We start from the raw sequence: 17,500 nt of genomic DNA, 5'->3' as shown, positions 1-17,500 counted from the left end.
GCCAGGTCGACAAGAGTGCTGCTTCTGTCTTCTCTGTATCATGATACAGAAGCCACCACGGTAATCAACGAAGGGAACAGCTTCCTCTTTCACTAGCATTGAATGATTCTTTCCCTCGGCTGAACAACTACCTTAATCAATCCCGGCTGCGCTAAAAGTAAGTACCTCACGGCCCTATGCCTTGAAGGATAATAACTAGATGATCTGAAAGTTGCCAATATCAGTGAATCGGCAATTGATATTGATATAACATAGCAAGCGCGGAGATTTCCAAACCAAGTCTGATTGCTTTCGATGTTGGCGAATCCGCTAGCTATTCTCTAGGTTTCCGTGCTCTAGCGGGGAATCTTTAAAAGAAGCTCTTTAGTTTAGCTAGATTTTCTATCAAATAAAAAAGAAAATGAAAAAGGCAGGGCCTTCGCAAGAAGCTTTAATTTAAGGCTGACTTTGATAGAACTACGGTAAGTGGAAGGAAAGCCTTTATCAACCATCATCAGGAATTCTTCAAATGGAAAGAAAGTTAAGGCCGGTTCTACTGATGTAGTTAAATCGAAGGCTCTTGCTTTCTCTGATCTTATAGTTTAGTTTCTTCCTTTGAGCAGGTAAATGAAGGGCATAGGGCAAAGGAATGGCGTTCTTCGTCTTTCTTTTCCTAAACAAAGTCTTCCGGCGGTTTCCTCTGAACTATAGTTCTGGGCCTACGATGACTATTATGGGCTCCGGGATTCCTATCCTATGGGTAAGGCCTTCAATGATAAAGGAATGAAAGACCAGCATCTTCCTTTTGACGATTCATATTCTTACGAATCTAAGAACACGCGCTTTCGCTGAAAACCCCTTATAGCTAGGACTATGATAGGTTTCTCTCTAGGTAGTTTGAATTGGAACTATGCTCCTTGAGCTTTAGGTTCAGGCTTATCCTTATGATTTGCAGCCTGTTGGAAAAAAAAGAGCTGTTCGAAGCCCATTCGTTAGTAGTGAGTCTGAAACTCCAACACAGTTGGAAGCCTATTTAAACCTCACCTCCTGGCAAACTTCTAAAAAATAAGAGAGTTTTCCGGACCGGAAATGCCAAGTTTGCGCTCTTACTCTTAATGAAGGGCACACCATAACTTCTTTGACAACCAGCTTTCCTCACTCGCAGCTTTTACTTGCCTCACATGCAGGTCGATCCTAGTTCGTGCTTTCTCTCTTATTGACTTCCATCGGGCGACAAAATGATATCGCTTCCCTTTCATGAGGCGGGGACGCCGCTAGCCCCATTGGCAACCTTATGAACCAGATATCTCGGGTTCACTGTCGGAGCACACCGACAGAGAAGGGAACGAAGGCTATAACATAGGAATTAGGTTGCTTGCAATGCAAGACTTCCCCTTCCTAAATTTTCTAGTCCAATCAACGGCCTCTTACTAGGTGATACTGAGGAGGGCCGGACCCTTTTTTTATTTCTTTCTTTCTTTACTGTTCAAAGAAGAAGTTTTTTGTTAAGTGTATACGCACTTTGTATGAGAAAGAAGGGATATAAACATAATGGTTGTCTAACGAGATACTATGCAGAATAAGGTTGTCAGGTGGGTCACATATTGCGCATTTACCGCTTTCTCATTTTGGAAATTGGATTTATACTTTATCGACTTATTTCATATCATGGTTCAGGCGTTAAAAATCAGTGAGGTTTACTCTTCCTTTTCGATGCCCGTGGAACTACTGTCAATGGTTTACTCAATTACTTATTGGGAATGTTAAAAAAAAAGATTACTACGTGATTTTTTGAATATGCCTATATCTATCGCTTTTCCTTCATTGATTTGATTCTTTCAATAGATACCGAGATTCATATTGGAAATAAAAAATATAGTAATTCAAACTATAAGACATAAGAGTAATTCAGATTGATCAGAACAAATAGATATAGCAAATAAATGGAATTGGATGCTATGTCACTCCCATATATGGAATTGATATTCACATATATCAAGATAATATTGTGGATTGATCTATAGATCCATATCAAATGCAGCCTCTATCTTTATTTTAGTCCAGGGAGCAGCTACAATCTAACTAATAAATAGTATGGTAGAAAGAAATAGATGAATCTTTCTACCATACTATCTATCTATTAGAATACTGCCGATTCTAGTCCACTCATTTCATTTAAGACATGAAATTGGAATCTTTTTCATTTTATTTCGGCAATTTTGGCTAAGAACTCAGAAGTCAAGTTTCATTCAAATTAGTTAATAATTAATCGTTTTGACTGACTGTTTTTACGTAAATGATAAGTAGAAAAGCGGTAGGAACTAGAATAAATAGTGCAGTAGCAATAAATGCAAGAATATTTACTTCCATAATCTCATCGGTTTTTTACTTCGCAATAACTCGGGATTTAATCCCATAGAGATGATAAATCTTTGGCCTGTAAATTCAATGAATGAATATTACGTCAATAGAGTAAGTTGTTCTTTAAGTTGTGCCCTTAACACGAAGCTAGGGCAGCGATGCGAACGCTTGTGAGTGCATTAAGTAAATTAAACAGATACTCGCTGGTCTGAATTGTGCAGGATCGAGCCCTGGCCTTGGAAGCCATCCATTCAAGCCTTCCCAGTCCTTTTTTATTGTTTTTTGATCGGACTTTCTATATCCATATGATATGATATGGCTTTCAAGCTTCCTAGCCTGGGTTTGTGTGAAGCATGAGAACATGAGCAAGCACAGTCTTTCGCTACTCGTGTGACCCCGCCTCATGGCTTTCAGAAGGGCCTAAAGTGCATGATGATTCGATTTCCGAAATATAGAAATATAAAGAAAAAGGCCTCCTCTTGCTGTTCTCTTTCTTTCTCTCTCCTATTGACTATTGACATAGCAAAGTCTGGTTCTATTGAGCGTGATACCCGCCCTCTACAAAGTGGTTTTTGAAAAGGTCTTTAAACGACTCTTCGTCTCCAGTTCCAAAAGGTTTAATGAATGGCTTTTTTCTCTGCCCACCACCCATGAAAAGACAGACTATATAGGGCCGCCCGCCCTGGTTCAAATACCATTTTATCCTACCTCGCTCACCGCCCCTCAGGCTTAAAAGCCTTTTCGTTGTCACCACTTACCTAGATCGATATGGCTAGTTTTCTAGCGAGATTTCTAGCTTGAATTAAGGCTTCGAAGCCCCTCCCCTCTCTCTGTAACTAGAGAGGTAGGCAACCTGAGTTTAGAGCCACCTCGATTCGGGATGTCGGAACATCAACCGGATCGGAAACCGAATCCTAAAGTGACTTCGGAACAGGTTCGAGAGCTTCGATCGAAAACCTTTCCTATCTAGTGTCAGCTGATCCTTCAGCGTCTGCACCAACTAAATCGGAAGCAACATTCGAAAGACGAGAGTAGGCTCGAGGAGGATCAAAAGACTGATTCTCGGTCCCCTAAAGTTAGAAAGCTGGTTAGACTGCAATCTATGCCTATGGAAAGAAAAGTCACAAAAAGCGATCCATATGATCATAAAGAAAGGCTTGCCTATACGTCTTTCTAGCGTACGCGCGGTTCCTTTCGATTGTAGCCTGTCGCTACCTGGATCAATCAGCCTATTCTAGTTCGCCTTGTGTCATCCGATTTTAGGGAATTCATTGGATCGTGAAGTTGCTTCACACCTGGCCATATCGAGGGAATGAAAATGAACTTGCCCTTAAAAAAAGAGAAAAGAACTGGAATGGGAGAGGATGGTCATTGAGAAAGATGCCTTAACAGGTTGGTCATTTGTCAGGACGAGAATGTGAGTTCTTCTTATTATCGGTGAGCCGCTGCCCCTCATACTCTTCTTTCCGTTTTTGGGTCGCTCTTCTTATCTGCCGTACCCCCAATCCTCCTTCATACGAAGGCATCATAACATATACATCAAATCAAGATCAAATAAAAGATTCTCCATCCCTTCTTTATACTCGTCTATCCCTCGATCAACTAGATGGGCCTAGGATAAGGTATTAAAAAACCGTCGATATGCGGGGTGATCGAACCGACTCATCTACAACTCATCTTTGAAAACAAGATGCGCTCCGGGGGGAAATGAAAGTAAGAACCATGCGCATGGATGAAAGAGCGCGCTTTGAGGGAAGAGGGGAAGAAAGACTATAGAAAGGCTAAGTGAAGTACTTATAGGGACTTCTTTAACATTCTTCTTTCCTCTTCTTGCTTATCACCTTCTTTCCCCTTCCTCGCATCCTAATATAATAAAGATCAAGACGAGTAGCTCCAGGTCCAGATATCTCCCTTCGAGATCGCCAGCATCAGTCTAAGTAGCTTAAGTTTTTTGAAGAAAAAGGTAGAGAAGGAAGGGTGGTTGAAGCAGGACCATAAGAAGTACCTTTAGCATTTCAAGTACCCGGTTCAGAGCCAGGACATCTTTGGCATATCCACCAGCAGCGCCTTTGGCATGATAGGCAGGCAGCATATCTTGATCCATCGGTAGCAGAGCCACCGAGGGAATCGAGTGAATGACCTTAACGATCGTTTTAGAAGTAGCGCTTTACTAGCCTGACGACTCAAAGCAAGGTCGAAATCCATCCCTCTTTTTAAAACTGATTAATTAACGACCCACCAAGCAAGGGCACGTTGCGCGGTAGTAGCCAGTTCAAGGAAGTGAAACTAAGACAGGAAACTTCCCCTTTTTTTGACTTTGTTGTAAGTAAGACCCTGTCCTCTTCCCTTTCGACATCAAGATAATTGACGAAGGTGGTGCTTTGAACATTTTCGCTGAAGTCGAAAAGATAAACATCTACCCGGTATACCAGCAATCCTTCTATGCGGATACCCCTTTTTTACTCTCAACCATTGCCGAGAAGAGAAAATGCTCAAGGTTCTATATATTCTTTCTTTATTCAATTCATTCCTATCCTTTTAGTTTTCAGTCCCCGGTTTCCTCTCCAAGCCAATCGATCGCCTTCTTAGTTAACTGCGGAACCCGCCCTTTAGCCATCTATCTTTAGATACGGAGGGCTTATGAGTCACAGAATTTGAAGCCCAAAAAACAAGGTAAGAAAGGTGGAGCGGCCTCACACAAAAAGATTTGTCTAAGCAATCTCAAAGAGATTTTCAATAAGTCAATACCAAGATTTGCTTTCTGCGCCTACTGATGTGATGATAATTCAGAAGCTTTTTTGCAAAGAAGAAGGGCCCTGTTCCTATGGGTTCACGTGCTAAGGCTCCACTAAAAAATGCTCTTTTTCAAGAGAGAGGTTTAAGGCGCATTAATCACGCCTTGAAGGAGGGAAGTAGTGGAGTAGGAGAGGTAAAGATGGATGGGAATAGATAAGTAAGAGAGAAGGCGACACCAGCTAGCAGAACGGACGGAATGAGAAGAAATCCCCAGGATGGAAAGAAGCTTGAAAGAGAGAACCAGGAATGAAATAGCGAGACCAAACGAGCAAAAAGCCATGAAGGTTGACGATAAGAGCGTAAGACTTTATGCGAGAGGGTAGAGCCCTTGATCCTTTCAAGAATGTAATTATCCTGAATATTATAAGGAGCCAATTTAGAACCTTTTTTTATGGCATCATCCGGGGTTATCAGCCCCGGTTGGAAAGTTGGAAAACTTTCCAATTAGGATATTCCGAGCACATAGTCATTTAAAACTGCATGGTTATTCTAATGGTACCGAATGGAGCACCAACAAGGGTTGTATCCGATTCGTTGAACTTTATTGTTCTCTGATGAGGATTAATATCTTGTTGTAATCTCTAGTTCCTCCCATACTTTACCTATGCGAAGGCAGAAATGGTATAAGTGTTCAGGTGAACAAAGGCGATCTATGGTCTAAAGCAGTCTACTCGGGCTTGGTTCGAGATATGCAGTTTGGTTATGACGAAGATAGAGGGGTTTACAGAGAAGGAATGCTGTGGGTTCATAAAAACAGAGGAAACTACCGTTATCCTAGTGTACTCAGTTCTATAAATTAACAAGTCAAATTCTGAGATGAGTCATAAAGGCAGCTAGTAAGCAAGTAGAGTCATTTCTGAAGTCGAGCGAGCGCTCAGAGATTTCCAATCAAAGTCAGAATTCGCATAGAGATGAGAGTCTCTATCGTGGAGCTCGGTAGTCTTCCTTAAAAAGGCTACCGATTCTTGAACAGAAAGATGACCTAAGGCCATAGCTGACGTTCTCGTTATCGGACACGTGAGATATCCCGGCGTTAGAGCATTGATTTCTCCTTTCGTTCTTCTGTGCGAAGGCGAAGCAAGAAGAAAAAAGACATTCATTTCAAAACTATGAGGTGAGAAGAAAAGAGAAAAGAAAGAGTTTTGAAGAAAGCTACGGGAAAGTCAAATCATTTCTTTTTTATCGACGAGATATATATGCAAAAGGAATAATTGACGCTAAAGAGATGAGATCCCTGCGCCTGACTAATGGAAGCAAGGGACCGAGTTATTCTCTATAACCATAATATAAAACAAGTAAACCTGGAAGCTTCGAAGCGGACTTTAAAGAAATGTCATATAGGGAAAGTCCAGCTTCAAATCCGACTTCTAACTCCGAGTTCTCGTTAGAGCAGAAGTAAGGCACGAAGCGAAGAGCTCAAGGTCAGGCAAGGCAGTCTAAGAGGCTAAGGAAGAGTTGGGGTAATGTTGTGTGTGCCAATTGAAGTCATTCTAAAAGCTCCTTCGTTTGTGTCCCAGTTGCCGATCAAGCTAATAAAGACTAAAAAAGACCAATCACTTGCTTATTCGCCAGCTTGGGTTTCGGTTGCAGATGCGATTGATTATGCCATTCTTGCTTTCGGTGGAAGAGAATGACGAAGATCTAGGCATGCACATTCATGGAGAGGCCAAGTGATGGGTTACGGTTCTGCGACAGGTGAAGTTTTGGTTGGAAATGCCTTCTTGGGTGACTCTTTCCTTTGATAGCATGCTTTATCGGTGGAAGGTGTCGAATGATGGCCGACTTGTCTTTTCGATTGATTGGCTTACGGATGGAAGGTTCGGACAAGAATTCCTAGGCCGAGTGTTGGGCTTTCGGGATCAAAGAATCTTAAGAATTGCCTCTCTTACTTTCATCTTTGGTTGATGAATTCAGACTGCCCCTCCATCTGAATGAAAGCCCTAGGGAATATGAAAGCTATCCACCGGATCTTGGAAACAAGGCACACAGGCCCCTGAGCTGAGCTCCTTTCGCTTCGACCCATGAATCTTTCTATCCATTAATCTTTATCTTAACCAAAAGGAATTCTCTTTTTCTAGTCTTATTTCTAACTAATACAAGAAGAATGCTGCAAGAGGTTACTAATTATGCTATTCCTTCTGTCTTCCCTCACCTCCATCTTCAACTAGAAAGCGGTTTAAGGAGTGCCCTTCGCACCTTACTTTTTCTTTTAGCCTTCGTGCCCCATTTAAAGAGGACATGAGATGACATCTTATTCTATGTCATTTGCTTTCCTTAGGACTAGACTAAGCTAAACCATGTCTTTTTTCATTGGCATTGACCTACTTACTTTGACAGTTGTGATTCCGCTTTCATGTCTTGGATTGAGCTTTCACCCCGGCACCTGCGCATACGTGCTCCTTTACTGCCTACGCTCACGAAAGACAAAGCCACTCACACGAATCCATGGACCTTACTTACTGAAGGAAGATTTTTCTACCCTTTACTTCTCTAATAGCCCCGTTGAATAGACGGATTCTTGACCTCGCCAAAGAGATTCACTTAAGCTTCTAGCTGGCTTCCGTCACTTCCTTTCAGCTGCTCTCGCTTGAGAGGAAAAGGGTGGCTCTTCCCGTACTGTCTGAGTTCACATTCCCTGATCCCGCTGTTATTGCTTGACTAGCTTGCTTCGAAAGCTGTCATGTAAGAAACCAAAGAGGATTGCTAACAAGGGGAAGAAAGAAAGCTCCTAGCGTCAGAGTGATGCTCCTAGCGTATGCCGGTAAGAATTCAATCTTTGGAAAAATGAAAGTCGTTGCCAGAGGAAGCCTCTTAGTAGCTAAGGTGAAGCCTGATTTCGTGTGGTTTACGACTTTCAAAGCGCTTTCTTTCTTCATCTGCCCCATCTATTTACTTAGCTGACAATCGTATAGAGCGTGATACCTGCCCTCTAAAATGGGATTTAGGAAGCAGACTCCTCGCCCTATAATAAAAGAGCTCTATGTAGCGCTTTAGCTTTTGCGCTTTACAAAAAGGAGCTAAGCAAGGGGAGAGCTTATGCCCGGCTAATTGAATGGAGTTCCCGGCTTTAAAGAATCAAGTTCAAGTACCGAGGAGATTCACGACTCAGAAAAAGACTCGACCCTTCCCAATCCCAATGAGAGAGCGGTCTCTGGAAGCTGAAATGCGACGTTTAAAACCCCTCGTGTTAACAGAACCCCTGGAAGGGGGTAAACGTGCCATAAAAGGGCTTTTAGTGGCCTCTGAAAAGGAATCTTTCTATAATTGCACTAGCGCACTAGACCGGTAACAGAACATAAAGGATTCTCTCTTGACTACGGCACCCGCGGTGAGCCTCTCGCCCGAAAGAAGGTCACCTTCACAAAGGCCCGTAATCCAACTAAGCGAAAGAGGTCTATCTCTTCCAACATTTTCTTACTTCTATCCCTTTGAATAGCAAAGTTGCCCGCGTCTCGTAAGGCCAAGAGTTCTGTCATTCCTCTCTGTCAACTCGAAGTCTAAGGCAAGGAACTTTCAATTCCATTTTCTTTTCTTTTCATAGGCTCTTTTATTGAGACCAAATCCTTTCTTCTTTCAAAAGAGTTCCCCCCTCCCGCTATTACTACTACAAAGAGACTAGCCGCGGCAAGAGATTCAATAGGACCGGAGTCGTTCAAAGCGAAAGAAGTTCCGATCACAGCTTCTCAAACGGGAAAAAAGAGCATTTATTATAGAGTATATAACTTCGATCATAGGGATCAATTTCTAGTCGCATAGCTTCATAATAATTCTGCAAAGCTTCCGCGTAATTTCCTTCGGATTGATAGCCTCCACCCGTGTTCTAGCTCGTCGGAGAGCTAGATTTGCCTCAATTTTTTGTCTCCTTCCTTCAGCCTTTTTCACATTAGCCTCCGCTATTTCAAGAGTTTGCTGAGCTTCTTGTGGATCAATGTCACTACCCTTCTCCGCATCATTTACTAAAACAGTGATCTCATTATTGCCTATTCTAGCAAAACCACCCATCAGAGCCATCGTTAACCATTGGTTGTTAAGGCGTATTCGCAAAATCCCTATATCTACAGCTGTGGCAATAGGGGCGTGATTTGGTAATATGCCAATTTGACCACTATTAGTAGATAACACGATTTCTTCCACTTCTGAATCCCAAACAATTCGATTAGGAGTCAGTACACTAAGATTTAAGGTCATTTCTTCAAATTGCTCTCCATTTCTAAGTTCATAGCCTTCGCGGTAGCTTCATCGATATTACCTACCAAATAAAAGGCCTGTTCAGGAAGACCATCTAATTCTCCGGAAAGGATCAATTGAAATCCTCGAATTGTTTCTGCTAGACCAACATATTTCCCTGGAGAACCGGTAAATACTTCTGCTACGAAAAAGGGTTGTGATAAGAAACGCTCAATTTTTCGCGCTCTTGCTACGAGTAAACGATCCTCTTCGGATAATTCGTCCAATCCAAGGATAGCTATAATGTCCTGAAGTTCTTTGTAACGTTGTAAAGTTTGCTTAACTCGTTGGGCGGTTTCGTAATGTTCCTCACCAACGATCCGAGGTTGAAGCATGGTTGACGTTGAATCTAAAGGATCTACTGCTGGATAAATACCTTTGGCAGCCAATCCTCTTGATAGTACGGTAGTAGCATCTAAATGTGCAAATGTCGTAGCAGGAGCAGGGTCGGTCAAATCGTCTGCGGGTACATAAACTGCTTGAATAGAGGTTATGGACCCTTCTTTGGTAGAAGTAATTCTTTCTTGTAAAGAACCCATTTCAGTACTTAGGGTCGGTTGATAACCCACAGCGGAGGGCATTCTACCCAATAAGGCCGATACTTCGGATCCTGCTTGGACGAAACGGAAGATATTGTCAATAAATAGAAGTACGTCTTGCTCATTAACATCTCGGAAATATTCCGCCATAGTTAGGGCAGTCAAACCAACTCTCATACGAGCTCCTGGTGGTTCATTCATCTGACCGTAAACTAGGGCCACTTTTGATTCTGCAATATTTTCTTCATTAATCACTCCAGATTCTTTCATTTCCATGTAAAGATCATTTCCTTCCCGAGTACGTTCACCCACTCCGCCAAATACGGATACGCCCCCGTGAGCTTTAGCAATATTGTTAATCAATTCCATAATGAGTACTGTTTTACCCACTCCAGCCCCCCCGAATAGTCCGATTTTTCCTCCACGGCGATAAGGGGCTAAAAGATCTACTACTTTAATTCCTGTTTCAAAAATAGATAATTTTGTATCCAACTGTATAAAGGCGGGCGCAGATCTATGAATAGGAGACGTTGTACTAGTATCTACAGGCCCTAAATTATCAACAGGCTCTCCGAGCACGTTAAAAATTCGTCCCAGAGTCGCCCCCCCGACCGGAACACTTATAGGAGCTCCTGTGTCAATCACTTCCATTCCTCTCGTTAAACCGTCTGTAGCACTCATAGCTACAGCTCTAACTCGATTATTTCCTAATAATTGCTGTACCTCACAAGCCACATTAATTGGTTGATCAACACTATCTCGACCTTGAACTACGAGAGCGTTATAAATATTCGGCATCTTGCCCGGGGGAAAGGCTACATCTAGTACCGGACCGATGATTTGGACGACACGCCCCAGGTTTTTTTTTTCAAGCGTGGAAACCCCAGAACCAGAAGTAGTAGGATTGATTCTCATAATAATAAAATAAAAATAAATAAATATGTCGAAATGTTTTTTCTAAAATTATCGAATTCAAAGTAAATGTCCGCTAGCACGTCGATCGGTTAATTCAATAAAATGGGAATTAGCACTCGATTTCGTTGGCACCATGCAATTGAACCAATTCAATTGTTTACTTATTCAATGAGATTGAGTTAATTTGCAAGCTCACCCAACCTATTTTAATTTCAAAATCTCAAGTGGATGAATCAGAATCTTGAGAAAGTCTTTCATTTGTCTATCATTATAGACAATCCCATCCATATTATCTATTCTATGGAATTCGAACCTGAACTTTATTTTATATTTCTATTACGATTCACTATTTGGATCTAATGGGCTCCTCTTCTTATTTTTCTTATTTATTTTTTAGTTAAATTTCAGCATATTGATTTATGCCTAGCCTATTCTTTTCTTTGCGTTTTTCTTTCTTTTTTATACCTTTCATAGCGGAATTCCATATATTTTCACATTTAGGATTTACATATACAACATATACCACTGTCAAGGGGGAAGTTCTTATTATTTAGGTTAGTTAGGTATTTCCATTTCAAAAAAAAAGGTAAAAAATCAAAATTGGGTTGCGCTATATATATGAAAGAGTATACAATAATGATGTATTTGGCAAATCAAATACCATGGTCTAATAATCAACCATTCTGATTAATTGATAATATTAGTATTAGTTGGAAATTTTCTGAAAGATTCCTGTGAAAAGTTTCATTAACGCGTAATTCGTGTCGAGTAGACCTTGTTGTTGTGAGAATTCTTAATTCATGAGTTGTAGGGAGGGATTTATGTCACCACAAACAGAGACTAAAGCAAGTGTTGGATTCAAAGCTGGTGTTAAAGAGTACAAATTGACTTATTATACTCCTGAGTACCAAACCAAGGATACTGATATATTGGCAGCATTCCGAGTAACTCCTCAACCTGGAGTTCCACCTGAAGAAGCAGGGGCCGCGGTAGCTGCCGAATCTTCTACTGGTACATGGACAACTGTATGGACCGATGGACTTACCAGTCTTGATCGTTACAAAGGGCGATGCTACCGCATCGAGCGTGTTGTTGGAGAAAAAGATCAATATATTGCTTATGTAGCTTACCCTTTAGACCTTTTTGAAGAAGGTTCCGTTACCAACATGTTTACTTCCATTGTAGGTAATGTATTTGGGTTCAAAGCCCTGCGCGCTCTACGTCTGGAAGATCTGCGAGTCCCTACTGCTTATATTAAAACTTTCCAAGGTCCGCCTCATGGGATCCAAGTTGAAAGAGATAAATTGAACAAGTACGGTCGTCCCCTGTTGGGATGTACTATTAAACCTAAATTGGGGTTATCTGCTAAAAACTACGGTAGAGCTGTTTATGAATGTCTTCGCGGCGGACTTGATTTTACAAAAGATGATGAGAACGTGAACTCACAACCATTTATGCGTTGGAGAGATCGTTTCTTATTTTGTGCCGAAGCACTTTTTAAAGCACAGACTGAAACAGGTGAAATCAAAGGGCATTACTTGAATGCTACTGCAGGTACATGCGAAGAAATGATGAAAAGAGCTGTATTTGCTAGAGAATTGGGCGTTCCGATCGTAATGCATGACTACTTAACGGGGGGATTCACCGCAAATACTAGCTTGGCTCATTATTGCCGAGATAATGGTCTACTTCTTCACATCCACCGTGCAATGCATGCGGTTATTGATAGACAGAAGAATCATGGTATGCACTTCCGGGTATTAGCAAAAGCGTTACGTATGTCTGGTGGAGATCATATTCACGCTGGTACCGTAGTAGGTAAACTTGAAGGTGAAAGAGACATAACTTTGGGCTTTGTTGATTTATTGCGTGATGATTTTGTTGAACAAGATCGAAGTCGCGGTATTTATTTCACTCAAGATTGGGTCTCTTTACCAGGTGTTATACCTGTGGCTTCAGGAGGTATTCATGTTTGGCATATGCCTGCTCTGACCGAGATCTTTGGGGATGATTCCGTACTACAGTTCGGTGGAGGAACTTTAGGACATCCTTGGGGTAATGCGCCAGGTGCCGTAGCTAATCGAGTAGCTCTAGAAGCATGTGTAAAAGCTCGTAATGAAGGACGCGATCTTGCTCGGGAAGGTAATGAGATTATTCGCGAGGCTTCCAAATGGAGCCCGGAACTAGCTGCTGCTTGTGAGGTATGGAAAGAGATCGTATTTCATTTTGCAGCAGTGGACGTTTTGGATAAGTAAAAACAGTAGACATTAGCAGATAAATTAGCAGGAAATAACGAAGGATAAGGAGAAAGAACTCAAGTAATTATCCTTCGTTCTCTTAATTGAATTGCAATTAAACTCGGCCCAATCTTTTACTAAAAGGATTGAGCCGAATACAACAAAAATTCTATTGCATATATTTTGACTAAGTATATACTTACCTAGATATACAAGATTTGAAATACAAAATCTAGAAAACTAAATAAAAATCTAAGACTCAAATCTTTCTATTGTTGTCTTGGATCCACAATAAATCCTACGGATTCTTAGGATTGGTATATTTTTTTATATCCTGTAGTTTGTAGTTTCCCTGAATCAAGCCAAGTAGCACAACTCTTTCTACCCATCCTGTATATTGTCCCCTTTGTTCCGTTCCGTGTTGAAATGGAAGCAACATTTATTACTTATTATTTTATTAGATTTTAGATTAGTTAGTGATTAGATATTAGTATTAGACGAGATTTTAAGAAAATTTTTTTGATTTCTGAGAGGACAAATCTCTTTTTTTCGATGCGAATTTGACACGACATAGGAGAAGCCGCCCTTTATCAAAAATGTTATTATTATATTTATATTATTTTGAATAATAAAAGGGGGTTCCGACATATTAATATATAGTGAAGTGTTCCCCCAGATTCAGAACTTTTTTTCAATACTCACTAATAATCCTACTAATAATCCTAGTGATTGGATTTCTATGCTTAGTCTGATAGGAAATAAGATATTCAAATAAATAATTTTCTAGCGAATGACTATTCATCTATTGTATTTTCATGCAAATAGGGGGCAAGAAAACTCTATGGAAAGATGGTGGTTTAATTCGATGTTGTTTAAGAAGGAGTTCGAACGCAGGTGTGGGCTAAATAAATCAATGGGCAGTCTTGGTCCTATTGAAAATACCAGTGAAGATCCAAATCGAAAAGTGAAAAACATTCCCAGTTGCAGTAATGTTGATTATTTATTCGGCGTTAAAGACATTCGGAATTTCATCTCTGATGACACTTTTGTAGTTAGTGATAGGAATGGAGACAGTTATTCCATCTATTTTGATATTGAAAATCAGATTTTTGAGATTGACAACGATCATTCTTTTCTGAGTGAACTAGAAAGTTCTTTTTATAGTTATCGAAACTCGAGTTATCTGAATAATGGATTTAGGGGCGAAGATCCCTACTATAATTCTGACATGTATAATACTCAATATAGTTGGAATAATCACAAACATAGTTGCATTGATAATTATCTTCAGTCTCAAATCTGTATAGATACTTCCATTATAAGTGGTAGTGAGAATTACAGTGACAGTTACATTTATAGGGCCCTTTGTGGTGGTGAAAGTCAAAATAGTAGTGAAAACGAGGGTTCCAGTATACAAACTCGCACAAAGGGCAGTGATTTAACTATAAGAGAAAGTTCTAAGGGCAGTGATTTAACTATAAGAGAAAGTTCTAATGATCTCGAGGTAACTCAAAAATACAGGCATTTGTGGGTTCAATGCGAGAATTGTTATGGAAACAATTAGAAGAAATTTTGGAAATCAAAAATGAATATTTGTGAACAATGTGGATATCATTTGAAAATGAGTAGTTCGGATAGAATTGAACTTTTGATCGATCCGGGTACTTGGGATCCTATGGATGAAGACATGGTCTCTCTGGATCCCATTGAATTTCATTCGGAAGAGGAGCCTTATAAAGATCGTATTGATTCTTATCAAAGAAAGACAGGATTAACCGAGGCTGTTCAAACAGGCATAGGCCAAATAAACGGCATTCCCGTAGCAATTGGGGTTATGGATTTTCAGTTTATGGGGGGTAGTATGGGATCCGTAGTCGGAGAGAAAATCACCCGTTTGATTGAACACGCTGCCAATCAAATTTGACCTCTTATTATAGTGTGTGCTTCTGGGGGGGCGCGCATGCAGGAAGGAAGTTTGAGCTTGATGCAAATGGCTAAAATATCGTCTGCTTTATATGATTATCAATTAAATCCAAAATTCTTTTATGTATCAATCCTTACATCTCCGACAACTGGTGGAGTGACAGCTAGTTTTGGTATGTTGGGGGATATCATTATTGCCGAACCCAATGCCTACATTGCATTTGCAGGTAAAAGAGTAATTGAACAAACATTGAATAAAACAGTACCCGAAGGTTCACAAGTAGCTGAATACTTATTCCAGAAGGGTTTATTCGACCTAATTGTACCACGTAATCTTTTAAAAAGCGTTCTGAGTGAGTTATTTAAGCTCCACGCCTTTTTTCCTTTGAATCAAAAGTCAAGCAAAATCAAGTAGAGCACTAAGGCCATTATTTTATTTTATTTGTGTTTGTAGCAAAAAAGTAGTTAGTTTATCGGAATCAAAGTAAATAAGATAATAGTAAATAAGATAAAGTAAATAAGATAATAATGGCCCTTTCTTTGGTGATAGAAGATCTAATTGTAGAAAGAATCAAAACTAAAGTTGAGGATAACTCTTTTTTGACCTATATTCCTGATTACGAATCAAGAAGCCTTTATCACCAAGAGTGAGTTCTTCCTTTCGTGAAATTAGGAAAATAAAACGAATTTCTTCTTGTCTTAGGTATATAATTTGAAATTGAAAATATAGATAATAGAGTTTTGTATCTTTCTCTATCTCCCTAAAAACCATGAGACAGTAGACTTAACAAGAGCAGGGAATATGGAAACTAAGACTCATTCCGTCTAATTGCTAAAATGCCCTTCAACAACAAGATTCAATAGCATCCTTTCTTCCTATTCCGGAAAAACTAGCTGCTGACTCAACCTCCCCTCGGGTCTACGCACTCTTTGTCTTTGTTTTTAGCATCGGCGATTGAAAGAGAGTAGGAGCCCATTCTATCTATCTCAGAAAGAAAGTCTCAACCCTTTGGTACGAAAGTAGGCCCTAGCTTCTCAATAAGTCATTCAATGAACTAACTATACTTAAGATGTGAGCTATACCTATTCCTTCTTTTCTTATCTCTTCCCTTTCGGGCCGGATCGGATAAAGAAAGGAGCTAAAGAATGAAATATTCATAAAAGTAGTCCTTACATCCCTCCGCAAGCATAAGTAGAGTCTCTGACTTCAATAGCCAGTCTTGTACTAATAGATTGCACAGTGCCCAGTCCTCTAAGATCTATTGACTGAGTAGTCTCCAACTTCCGTATTCTCCTTCCTGGACTTCCCTTCCATTCAGCTCTCTAACTAAAGGAATGAATCTCCTTCTAGTCCTTAAGCAGAGGAAAAAGGCATAGCTTCATTGAATCCTGTGGGAATACGATTTCCTCCCTCACTAGTATAGTACAGGTACTCTATTTGAATTTGATTAATAGGCCGTTCAAGGACTAAGTGATTTACATATCTACCTTTCTACCTTTAGCACCTAAGCGAGTGCTAATGCTAATACCAACCTTTTTGAAACGGAAGTGTAGGCGTGTAGGCTCTCCAACCTTTAAGAACGTCGTGATTAAGATAGCTGCCTTTTGAAAGTCAGTCTTTGGGTACTACCTGCCTTTATCAACTAAGTTGATATAGGACCGCCCTTTCTAAGCCCGTTTCTGCAGAACTCTTGGGACTAAGATTCCGTACCTAGTACAGTCAATCAGAGGCTTAGACTATGTATGGATGTAGCTTACCCGAGATAGGTAGAGGAAGAGGAGGCAAGAACTTGCTTGGCATGAGACTTCTACGGCAATCCCATGTCTTCAGGCAAGGTAGCGTTAGCTATCCTAGGTTGTGAACTGGGTCCGATCAGTGCTATTCTCCGATCATAGTTCTATTCAATGGCTGATTTATTACTTCGTAACCTGAGTTTAGGCTGTCGTGTGAGTCCCAGAGAACAAACTCAGGCACCTTATACCCCTTTGGAAACTGATGAACTCGGTCGATCCAATCAGGGTATGGTTTCCTAGACGGCGGCCTCATTAAGGGCCTGACGTCAATTCCAAGCTGCTGTAGCGCCTCGACCATGTAATTTCTTTTCAGATCCGATGGTGCCTGTGGAACTGTTGTGGCGGGGAATGCCCCTTGTTGTGATGCTTGCTGCTCACCGGAGTTCGCGAGTGCACTAGAAGAAGGAAAGGAGCGGAGTGCCCGAGGAATTGGCTTTCCATGTATCCATTCCTGGGGGATAAGATGAAGCTATAACCTGCAAGTACTAACTAGTTAGTAGGCTCACACTTCGACGAGCTACGTTCTTTTTCTAACTAATTACTTTCAAGTAGAGTACTGGACATAGAAAGACTTTACGACATAGAGTAAGGTAAGGAGTAGTTAGGGTAGGCGCAATCAGTCACGATTCCCGTCCTTACTGGAAATATCTATCTTCCCTTTATCAGTCTTTTACTTCTTTCCTAGGGAGCAAGAAAAGGGCAGCCATTAGCTCATCCGTAGCTTGCCCC

The 17,500-nt window shown here is 40.7% G+C and overlaps 6 protein-coding genes across 6 annotated transcripts; 4 read left to right on the top strand and 2 right to left on the bottom strand.

The window, feature by feature from the left end:
- Positions 1-8,880: 8,880 nt before the first annotated feature.
- orf147 (hypothetical protein) lies at positions 8,881-9,324 on the bottom strand. Its single transcript has one exon. The coding sequence runs from the start codon at positions 9,322-9,324 to the stop codon at positions 8,881-8,883; it is 444 nt and encodes a 147-aa protein (YP_009049811.1).
- Positions 9,321-10,817, bottom strand: orf498 (hypothetical protein). The gene has a single exon. The coding sequence runs from the start codon at positions 10,815-10,817 to the stop codon at positions 9,321-9,323; it is 1,497 nt and encodes a 498-aa protein (YP_009049810.1).
- An 800-nt stretch (positions 10,818-11,617) lies between these two features.
- On the top strand, positions 11,618-13,072 carry orf484 (hypothetical protein). Its single transcript has one exon. It carries the CDS (start codon positions 11,618-11,620, stop codon positions 13,070-13,072), a length of 1,455 nt encoding a protein of 484 aa, YP_009049809.1.
- A 772-nt stretch (positions 13,073-13,844) lies between these two features.
- On the top strand, positions 13,845-14,618 carry orf257 (hypothetical protein). The gene has a single exon. The coding sequence runs from the start codon at positions 13,845-13,847 to the stop codon at positions 14,616-14,618; it is 774 nt and encodes a 257-aa protein (YP_009049808.1).
- A 21-nt stretch (positions 14,619-14,639) lies between these two features.
- orf112c (hypothetical protein) lies at positions 14,640-14,978 on the top strand. Its single transcript has one exon. It carries the CDS (start codon positions 14,640-14,642, stop codon positions 14,976-14,978), a length of 339 nt encoding a protein of 112 aa, YP_009049807.1.
- A 36-nt stretch (positions 14,979-15,014) lies between these two features.
- orf125f (hypothetical protein) lies at positions 15,015-15,392 on the top strand. The gene has a single exon. It carries the CDS (start codon positions 15,015-15,017, stop codon positions 15,390-15,392), a length of 378 nt encoding a protein of 125 aa, YP_009049806.1.
- Positions 15,393-17,500: the final 2,108 nt, after the last annotated feature.

This window comes from Capsicum annuum, mitochondrion (assembly GCF_002878395.1).
Source record: "Capsicum annuum cultivar Jeju mitochondrion, complete genome".
In the NCBI taxonomy this organism is placed as follows: domain Eukaryota; kingdom Viridiplantae; phylum Streptophyta; class Magnoliopsida; order Solanales; family Solanaceae; genus Capsicum; species Capsicum annuum.
The sequence above is the reverse complement of the archived record's forward strand: the minus strand, read 5'-3'. Positions and strand labels throughout refer to the sequence as shown.